Source organism: Sphaerodactylus townsendi, linkage group LG14 (genome assembly GCF_021028975.2).
Source record: "Sphaerodactylus townsendi isolate TG3544 linkage group LG14, MPM_Stown_v2.3, whole genome shotgun sequence".
In the NCBI taxonomy this organism is placed as follows: domain Eukaryota; kingdom Metazoa; phylum Chordata; class Lepidosauria; order Squamata; family Sphaerodactylidae; genus Sphaerodactylus; species Sphaerodactylus townsendi.
The window spans coordinates 8019815-8030732 of NC_059438.1; the positions used below are offsets into that span (position 1 = coordinate 8019815).

The 10918-nt window shown below is 46.4% G+C and overlaps 1 protein-coding gene across 2 annotated transcripts in view; it reads left to right on the forward strand.

The window, feature by feature from the left end:
* Nucleotides 1-7761, forward strand: part of CPNE2 (copine 2) — a 97264-nt gene extending 89503 nt beyond the window's left edge. For both annotated transcript variants that reach the window (XM_048515969.1, XM_048515970.1), the window contains 3 exons: nucleotides 314-447; nucleotides 5586-5822; nucleotides 7129-7761. In XM_048515969.1, the coding sequence (XP_048371926.1) occupies nucleotides 314-447; nucleotides 5586-5822; nucleotides 7129-7236 (479 nt within the window). In that variant the 3' untranslated portion in view covers nucleotides 7237-7761. The remainder of the gene's footprint in view (nucleotides 1-313; nucleotides 448-5585; nucleotides 5823-7128) is intronic.
* Nucleotides 7762-10918: the final 3157 nt, after the last annotated feature.

Below are 10918 nucleotides of genomic sequence, written 5' to 3' on the forward strand. Positions count from 1 at the left end.
GGGAGTAGAGAGGAATTATGCTATTCGAAACTATTCAGTTACATACCTTTTTCTTAAAAGACTGCTCCCCAGAAATAGAAAATAGGTTGATTTTAGGTGTCCAGCTTAGAGCAGGGGTCTGCAACCTGCAACCAATTGGCCATGCTGGCAGGGGCTGATGTGATTTGTAGTCCATGAACATCTGGAGAGCCGCAGGTAGCAGACCCCCAGCTTAGAGTGTTCATTTCATTTCCTGCCTGGGTAGATTTGTGGATTTGTGCGTCACAGAGAATCCCCCAAACTGACCGTAACCTCTCTTTTTCTTACTGCCAAGGTGTGGAGGGCATTGTTGAAGCCTACTCCAGCTGCCTGCCTCACATACGTTTTTATGGACCAACCAACTTCTCTCCCATCATTAATCACGTGGCTCGGTTTGCAGCCCAGGCAACCCAGCAGGAGTCAGCAAATGTGAGTCTTTTCCCATTTTGACTTTTCTGCCCAGGATTTCAAAGCCAGACTCAGGGTAATAATACACACATGTCTGGTCACAGTTGTGCCACCCAACTCCCAGTCAGATGTACGTCAGAATAATTCACTTTGAATAGTGATTGTTTGCTCACAACTGCGTAAGAGAGAGCGGGCTTCTGGTTTGCATCCCAGGGCAGAGAGATTATAAGGGCCTATTTTCCTATAAGGAAAGACTTAGGGAGCTGGGCATGTTTAGTCTTGAGAAAAGGAGGTTAAGGGATGCCATGATAGCCAAGGTTAAATATTTGAAGGGATGTCATGTTGAAGAGGGAGCAAGGTTGGTTTCTGCCGCTCTGGAGAATAGGACCAGGAGTAATGGGTTCTAGGTGAAGGAAAAGAGATTGCATCTAAACACTAGGAAGAACTTTCTGGCAGCAAAGGCTGTTTAACAGTGGAATACTCTGCCTTGGAGTGTGGTGGAGTCTCCTCCTTTGGAGGTTTTTAAACAGAGGCTGGATGACCATTATCAGGAGTGCTTTAATTGTGTTTTCCTGCATGACAAGGGGTTGGGCTTGATGATACTTGTGGTTTTTAGACTTTTAGAATTCAAGACAAGTCCTGTCCTGTAGGTCTAGCAAAGCTAATTAGATGTAAATTGCACCTCCGCTTTGGCAGTAATCTGTTGCTTCCGACGGAATGTTTAAATGCCGTGCAGGAAAAGAATAGATCTCTCCTAGGCAAACCCTGAGCCAGATCCTTATGTGACATTCAGCATTATAAAGAATTATTCCCTGAGGACTTTTTAATTTTGCTTTCAAGCATGTTGCTGAACAGCTTTCGTGGACTGGAGCCCACTTCTTCATATGCTATGAATTTCAAACCAGAAGTTGGATGTTGCTTTGGCCAGTGTTCTACATGCAATGCAGGCCTTTTCGCTAGGCAGCTATGAGGAGGCTGTTTATTCACGCAGGGCATCTGAAGAACCGGGCTCTAGTCCACAAAAGCTTGTGCTGGAATACAATTTTATTAGTCTTAAAGGGGACACAACTCTTGTTTTATGGGGAAGGATTTGCTACAGAAAACTATTACTGTTATACCTCCAGAATCAGTTTTTTTGGGGTGACCTCCCTTCTGGTATGATTCTCTCTCCTAGCTTCTGCACAATGTTCATAATGGTTATAAGTGTCTGTAGTTTCCTTGTCTCTGTCTTTTCTAAGCTGCAAATCCTGACATTCTGCCCCCCCCCCCCCGAAGATGTGTGCTCTATTCCTTTCATCATTCTGTTTCTTTTACACCTGGATCTGAATTTTAGAGTTGTATAAGGTACAGGTTAAAGGGAGATGAGTCTTCTTTCCCCCAGCTCTTCCCAGTGACTTTTCTCCTTAGCCAAGCACCAATAATGGGAATATGTCTCACGATTAGCAGAAGGTCCCAAGTTCATTCCATAGCATCTCCATTGAAAAGAAAGCAATCCAAGATGGATCCGCAGTGTTAGCATTTATACTCAGCTCTGTCTCACTGCAGAAAAAAAACTGACTTTTTAATGTTACCACCAACTGGAAGCTAGATATGTTTTACTCCAATAGAACCTGAAAGAATTTACTGGGCCTAGATGTGCATTTTCTTTCCTTTTCTCACCTGTGTCCTCTCCATTTTGAAGAGGGTAGCTTTGCTGTCCAGCTGCATGATGGGACTGGAGACCAAGGAGACTGTGAGTGAGAAGCCCTTGTTTGGGGCCTGGGCTTCTCACTTCCCCAGCAACCGCACTCCAAGGCACTTACTTGCAGGACTTGGCAAGCCAAGGCAGCCCAAGGAGATGGGAGAGCCAGGCAGCAGCTATCCCAGGCCAGGGCCAGCAAAGGCAGGGCTTGTCATAAAACACTGCCCAGCAGAAAGAAGAAGAAGAGTTTGGATTTATATCCCACCTTTCTCTCCTGTAAGGAGATACGAAGTGGCCTACAAGCTCCTTTCCCTTCCTCTCCCCACAACAGACACCTTCTGAGGCAGGTGGGGCTGAGCGAGTTCTGAGAGAGAACTGTGACTAGCCCAAGGTCACCCAGCAGGAATGTAGGAGTGTGGAAACACATCAGGCTCACCAGATAAGCCTCTGCCACTCAGATGGAGGAGTGGGGAATCAAACCCGGTTCTCCAGATTAGGATCCATCTGCTTTTAACCACTACACCACGCTGGCTCCAGGCCCAGCAGGGTTAGAAAAGGGCAGGGTAGTCAGTCAAATAAATAAATAAAAGGACCAGGTAGAAGGTGATGTGAAAGACCTCCACAGAAGACCCTGGAGAGCCACTGACCATCAGAGTAGACTATCAGAGTAGACAATAATAGCCCAGTGGTCTGATTCAGCCCATGATGGCTTTTTGTGTTCCTGCATACGTTCACGACTGTTGCAGGAAGACCTGGAATAAACTTTAAGGTCCTCGGTTATTTGCATATTTCCTTGTTTTTCTCCCCATTTTTAAAAAGTCACTTTGACAATTGGAATGGTCTCTAAAGAAGATCTATAGTGACTTGACTCCTTCGGCCTTTTCTCATCGAATCAATCATTCTGGTCGCTTACCTAAGGCCAGAATCCCTCTTGGTATGAGATGGATCCAGAGTTTTGGTTCGGTTTTTTTGTTTTGCTTGTTTTTGTTTCTGGATGTGCGTGTGCTTTCACCATAGCAACATGGACTGCAAAGGAGCCAACCATCCGGAAAGGAATTGAAGCCGAAAATACATATTTGAGAGAGACAGCCATAGCTATGGGGTAGCAGTTAACAGGCTCAGCCCTTAGCGGGTGAGGGCCCTGCCGCTTCATCCCCAAAAATAACTGTGTACAGACCCTAGTGCTGCAGAGTAAATACTAAATGGATACACACCCTCTCCAAAACAGAGGCTGCAGCGTTGGGGACTCTTTAGTTTGGAGAGGAGACATCTGAGGGGGGTATATGATTGAAGTCTGTAAAATTATGCATGGGGTAGAAAATGTTGACAGAGATAAATTTTTCTCTCTTTCTCACAATAAAACCAGGGGGCACACATTGAAAATGTTGGGGGGAAGAATTAAGACTAATAAAAGGAAACACTTCTTCACGCAACGTGTGATTGGTGTTTGGAATATGCTGCCACAGGAGGTGGTGATGGCCACTAACCTGGATAGCTTTCAAAGGGGCTTGGACAGATTGATGGAGGAGAAGTCGATCTATGGCTACCAATCTTGATCCTCCTTGATCTGAGATTGCAAATGCCTTAGCAGACCAGGTGCTCTGGAGCAGCAGCAGCAGCAGCAGAAGGCCATTGCTTTCACATCCTGCATGTGAGTTCCCAAAGGCATCTGGTGGGCCACTGCGAGTAGCAGAGAGCTGGACTAGATGGACTCTGGTCTGATCCAGCAGGCCCTTCCTTATTTTCTTAGAGGTTTTATTATACCCTACCTTTCCTACATTTCTCCTATGGGTTACAGAGCACCCCTCTCTCTGATTCATAGTTTTATCCCACTTTTTCTCATTGTATGGGGAAGATCAGCAATGCTGTCAATTATCAGTCAAACTGTCTGCTGTTGTCTTTCCCACTGAAGAACCCCTGAGCAGCTTCCAGGCAGTCCTGGAAACCCCAGAACACAGTAGCCCTGTTCACACGTTAATACAACAAACATTGGCACATCCTGTGTTTACATGCACATATCTGTTTGGAAGAAAGAGCCAGTGTGCCTTTACTTTTCACATGACCCTGGGGATTAGTACTTCAGTACATATGAGGTTCCAAACACACATTCAGCTGTGCGTGAGTTGAATGTCATGTGAGAATTACTCAATGCACATGTAAAGAGCAATCAAATATATATTGGTCATGGATTGCAGATGTGTTCACTGTAACTTGTGAACAGACTGGTATGGAAATCACCAATATGGAGGGTCTGTTATTTAACAGACAACTTTTATTGGGTATAGTAATTCTTGGTCTACTTTGAATGGAAATCACACCAATGAGGGCTGGAAGCTTGACTATTTAAATGACAAAACCCGTGCTCAGCTCTGTTCCCAACTTTACATTGACAGAGAATCAAGAAAAAAAACCGCTTTGTCCGTTGTACTGTCAGTATGGTTGGGATACTTAATCTCTGGGCTACGCTAAGTCCTGAACCAGGCTGCTCTGCACTCCTGGGTCCTTTCATCTCTCCCTCAGTGCTAGAAACTGTAGATAACAGTGGCATCTCTGACCTTCTCTGGGAAGGTGGGGTTGGGCAGATGGCTCGCTATCTCCTTGAAGGCCTTGGAGATGGGCTTTTGCTTTCTTCCACTTTTCCCGCTTCTTTCAGCTTGAGTAGGATGGGGAAGGAGGGGGTGTGGGCAGCAGAGGGAATAAAGCTAAGGGGTTGTTGGGGGAATGGGTTAGAACTGGCATTGCAAGCCAGGAGCATGATATTCACTTCAATGAAGGCTCCTGATTGGAGACATCCAGAGTCTGTCGTCGAATGGGTTCGTAGACCTGACAAGCACGTTGCTCTCTGTGCAGTGGGGGTCATCATGTAGCTCAATTGGAAAGACCCTCTCCTCTGTCTCCGAGTTTTTAAACACCAGCCTGGTGTGCTTTGGGAGGAGGCCACCTGAGTCACTTCTTTCATGAAATGTACAACCTTAAACAAAAGCCATTCAGTTTTCCATGCCAGCTTAAGGGGTCTTTAAAGGAGGTGACAGAAATCTCTTGGGAAGAGTTGTAATTACCAGCAAATGTAATTACCAGTTCGCTTGAGTGGTTGCTTTTTAACCTGTGCACAGGAGGAGTGATGGTTTGGCACTGAATTCTTCCCTTATCAGCTTTGTTAGGAAGAATGTTGGAAAGATGCAGCAAGACAGAAAGTAACTTGGTTGCGTGTGTAAAACTGGCTTCGGGGTTGGGTACTATCTAGGTGAGAGCTAGTGCAATGTAGTGATTAAGAGCTGTGAATCTGGAGAACTGGGTTTGATTCCCCACTCCTCCACATGCAGCCTGCGGGGTGCCCTTGTCTACTCTGATGGTCAGTGGTTCTCTTGCCGAATTCACTGTTTTAGTTCAACTTGCCTCTGACATGAGCACATCTGAGTCCCTGGCCCAGAGCTAATTCTTTTTTTGTTCTTCCCGCTCCTCTACTATGTCTTCTCAGCAATATTTCATCCTCCTGATCATCACTGACGGTGTCATCAGCGACATGGACGAGACGCGACACGCAGTCGTGCAGGCCTCCAAGCTGCCCATGTCCGTCATCATCGTCGGGGTGGGAAACGCAGACTTTGCCGCCATGGAGTTCTTGGATGGGGATAACCGTGTGCTCAGATCCTACACAGGAGAGGAGGCCGTGCGCGACATCGTCCAGTTTGTGCCATTCCGCGAGTTCCGTAGTGTGAGTTGGCAGCGGGAAGGGGGATGCTGGGAAGGGAGGTCTCTGAAGAGTTTATCAAATAATCTCATCAATGCTAGAATGCATCCAGCCATGAAACTTGAACCTGCAAAGTTTTAATTAGTAGTTTTTTAATATTATGCATAAGCCATATAGTTAAAAAAATTATGCAAATACATGTATGTGATGTAAGTGTTGCATACTTGATTCTACTTGAAAAAGATCTATACTGCCTCTGAATGTGGAAGTTCTGCAGTTTCAGCACTGAAGACAGGTTTTTCACGAGCAAGTAAGCAAAGTAGATTCTGATTTGTGCCCAAGCAGCCCACAGCAGCTTCTGGCCTTGGCTACCCAGGTTGATGAATGCTCACCATATAAATTCAAAAGAATACATAATCTATCTCTCTCTGGAAAGAACTTGTGGGTCATCCAGGGGTTACTTTGGGCTGCACCTTTAGCAATTAAAGGACAAATCTGCAGTGCTCACAGTTCTTGTAGATACAAGTGTGAAATAGGCATTCAGAAGAAGAGATGGAAATTCAGGCTTCTTTGTAATCCAAATTGGCTATTATTTCTGGCAATGCTTGGGAGAACTGCAAAGGAATGAGTGGAGGGTAATAAAACATAAAACATAATTCACAGCAGTAATGAAGCATTTTGAAAGCACTTTAAGTCGTATGACACGTAAAATACTTTTAAGTGTTATAGCAGTTGTTAAACATTTTGAAAGCATTTTGAAAATGTTGTCAATTTTTTTTATCTCTGCTGTGTGCCATGGCCCATTGCTGTGTTCAGATTTGTGAGTTGAGACATGTTCTATAATGTGATGGTGGCTTTGAGATGACCTGGTGCAAAAAGTCATTCTTTGGTTGTAGTGGGGGAGGGTTGCCTTTGGTCATGGGGGGGGGGGGGGCAAAACTCAGATTTTGCCCGGGGCTCCATTTTCCCTAGCTACACCTCTGGTCTCCCGTCACCCGAGGCCAACCCTGCTTATTTTCGGAGTCCAGGGCCCCTTCCGCACAAGCAGAATAGTTCACTTTCAATCCACTTTCAGTGCACTTTGCAGCTGCTGAATTGTACTGTGTGGAATAGCAAAATCCACTTGCAAACAATTGTGAAAGTGGACTGAAAGTGCATTATTCTGCACGTGCGGAAGGGGCCCAAGCTAGCCTAAACCATCGAAGTCAGTGTATTGAAAAGTATATTGAGAGATCTTGACATTCTGTCTGTACTGTTAGTTCCAGGATGGATTGTATGTGCAACAAGTGTTGTGCAAACCCCCCTTCGTCATGCTTTTCTTGTGTTTCAGGCGCCTAAAGAGACCTTGGCCAAAGCTGTCTTGGCGGAGCTCCCCCAGCAAGTGGTCCAGTATTTCAAGCATCAAAACTTGCCGCCCATCAATTCGGAGCCTGCCTAGGGCCCCGCCCGTTGTCCTTTGCCTGCATGTGTCCCTTTGAGCTCGTCAGTGACAGAAGGTTGCATGTCTCACGTGGTTTCGAACAATTTGTACTTTTCATTGGACAAATCGATTTTAGAAATGCCAACCTCCACCCCACCTCCCCAAGCCCTTCCCAAAAGCGAAACTCGCAACGCAAGAAATACTGGGATCTGTTCTCTCTCTCGCTACATTCCGGGGCCAGGAAAAAAACGTTATCCAAACCAGACCAAGCCAAACTATTTCTACCCTTCCCCTGTTCTGAGAACCAACTTTAAAGTATTTGAATGTACTTTGTATGATTTTTGTGGAATGAGAGACAGTTTCTACAAGCAAACTTTGCTTCCTACCCCCAGTCCGTGAAGTTCTCACCATCTCGTCGCCCAAAGAAATGTGGACAGTACCTGGGTGTGTCGTACTTGTACTTCTGATGCTCTGTGTACATTTTTATACTGTGGCCATGTCATATTTGATATACTCAGGTTAATAAACAAATTTGGTCTCTTAGATTCACGGACTTCTGTTGTATTCTGAGCAGGTATTCATGCAGCAGAGGATGGAGCAGCATTATTTGCGTGAATTGATGGTACAGAGCCAGCGTGGTGTAGTGGTTAAGAACGAGTGGATCCTTATCTGGAGAACCGGGTTTGATTCCCTGCTCCTCCACCTGAGTGGCAGAGGCTTATCTGGTGAACCAGATGTGTTTCCGCACTCCTACATTCCTGCTGGGTGACCTTGGGCTAGTCAGTTCTCTCTGAACTCTTTCAGCCCCACCCACCTCACAAGGTGTCAATTGTGGGGAGAGGAAGGGAAAGGAGCTTGTAATCCACCTTGAGTCTCCTTACAGGAGTGGAGGGTGGGGAATAAATCCAAATTCCTCCTCCTCCTTCTCTTCATAATTTTTTTTTAATTTAAAAAATTTCTACACTACACTTTTCCCCATCCAGGGCGTTTTTTAATCAGTGAATTAAAACAATCAATCCATTAAAACAAAACTTATATCAGTCGTGCACAAGAATGAAGATCAGGTTAAAATCAAGAGAGGAACAGTGGGATAGTCAAATTGAGGAGGCTCCAAAGAAAACTGTAGCAGACTTAAACATGTGGGGAAGGTCCCTATTCTCAGTGAGCTTGGGGCTTTGAATTTTGTCCAAAATCGCAATGGGAGGTCATGAATGCCTTCTTGCACTGGAATTGTATGTGTATCATGGTGGTATAAAGTGCAGTCAAGTCACAGCTGACTTGCGGTGATCCTGTGGCTTTTAAGGCAAGAGATGTTCAGAGATAGTTTGCCATTGCCTTCCTCCACATGGGCTGAGAGAGTTCTGAGAGAACTGTGACTGGCCCACGATCACCCAGCAGGCTTCATGTGGAGGAACTGAACCCAGCAGTCCAAATTAGAGTCTTAACCACTACACCACAGCTGGCTCCGATTAACTCCCTAACCCTGTATTCAGAATCAGGTTTTCAAAGACAGCTCCATATACAGTGATCAAACCTGGATGTTTCTTGAACATAGGGAGCCCATAAGAATACTCCTTTCCATGGTGGTGAACTGGTCCAGTGTTGCCACTGGCGAACTGGTCCAGTGTTGGAAAAAGACACTGCAGCAGGCAGAGGTCGTCCACAGACTGTGCTGGATCTCAGACATCTCCAAGGTATGACCTTCATCTTTCAGGGTTTACACCAGGGGTAGGGAACCTGCGGCTCGAGAGCCGCATGCAGCTCTTCTGCCCTTGCACTGCGCTCCACGAGCCGAGCCGCTGGCCCCATCCTTGCCCGCCCTGCAGGCAGCAAGGCGGGCGCACCAACTGCCCACGGCCGGCTGGGCCACGCCATGGGCTTCCCCTCTCGTCTGCCCCATTGGAGCGGGGCGGGCGCTTTCTCGGCAGCCAGTGAGGCCGAGCCGCTGGCCCCATGCTTGCCCGCCCTGCAGGCAGCAGGGCGGACACATCCATGCACTTCTCAGAATGGGGGGAAGAAAAGGTAAAAAAACTCAATATATACAGTGTTATCTTTATTTTAAATGTCAAAAATTATTTGCGGCTCCAAGTGTTTTCTTTTCCCATGGAAAACGGGTCCAAATGGCTCTTTGAGTGTTAAAGGTTCCCTACCCCTGGTTTACACCATTCCATCCAACTGGTTGATGAACTTCTCTGGGCTTAGAAAGGTGGCTCTATGGCATTGAGACGTGGAGGATGTCTTGGTTCAAGAATCCTGATTCTCTTTCATCTCAAAACTGATAAGCTAGAACAGGAGTCTGCAACCTGCGGCTCTCCAGATGTTTATGGACTACATTTCCCATCAGCCCCTGCCAGCATGGCCAATTGGCTATGCTGGCAGGGGCTGATGGGATTTGTAGTCCATGAACACCTGGAGAACTGCAGGTTTCAGACCCCTGAGCTAGAACAAATCTTTAAATACCACATCGTGAAATCTGGCTCACCTGATCCCAGAAATGGCTTAACCGTTGTAGAGAAAAGTAGGAGATGGACCACTCATCCCAAAGTCATTTCCCCATTGTCTGGAATTTATTTATTCCACTTCTCGATGTCTTTAAGTGTTCCTCAAAATCGAAGTTCACAGGATCAGAGTGAAAACAAGGACCCGACTGGTTCAAAGTGCTTGAAGATTGCTTCCGATTTGGGGCTAATTACGCAGCAAATTCCCAAATCATCTGCCAAAACGCATTAATGTGCGACGAGAAACGAATGCACTAGAGGTGCCCATAAGCCCTAAAGCACTCCATTGCAGGCATGACTGACTAATGTATGTATGAGCCACTGCTCTGCCCTTCCAATCTGCCTGTCGGGTGTGTGGGTGGGTGTTATTTGGCTGTGTCTCTGTGGCCAGAGAGAAACACATCTCTGAAGATGGCAGCCATTGACACAAGCAAAACATGAGAAGCAAAAACTACCAGACCACAGCTGCAGAGCCTGGAAAACCCACAACGATCAGTTGATTCCAGCTGTAGCACTGCCAAACTCTTCTTTGTCTGCATAAGGAATCTTTGGGAGCGCCCCGTCAGCAATTCCCGTTTTGTTTCTTGCATAGCTGCTTCTGCACCAATAAGTCTACTTCATTAAACAGTAAAGATGCCAGGAGAGCGGAATTCACTTCCTCCAAAGATCCTCTGCTTAGAGTCCAAGGGGAAAAAAACAGTCCAGTGTTCAACAAAGATAAGCACTCCTAAGCCTGTTTGGTTTGGTGGACTTACTTTTGCGCTGGATTATGGCGTTTGTCAACAGGTCCAACCAAGCACGGTAAAAGAATGCCTTTGTGAAGCTTAGCTGATAAACTCCCAAATTTGGAAGATCTCCGCTTCTGGCTGGACAGTGATCAAAAGGGTGGTGACAGACAAGGCCGTCAGGTCTCAGCCAACTTGTGATGACCCCATAGGGCAGTGGTGGCGAACCTGTGGCACTCCAGATGTTCATGGATTACAATTTCCATCAGCCCCTGTCAGCATGGCCAATTGGCTGGTGGTAATTGTAGTCCACGAACATCTGGACTACAGTTCCCATCAGTCCCTGCCAGCATGGCGAAAATGGCTGATGGGAATTGTAGTCCACGAACATCTGGAGTGCCATAGGTTCGCCACCACTGCCATAGGGTTTTCAGTACAAGAGACTAACAGAGGTCGTTTGCCGTTGCCTACCTCCAC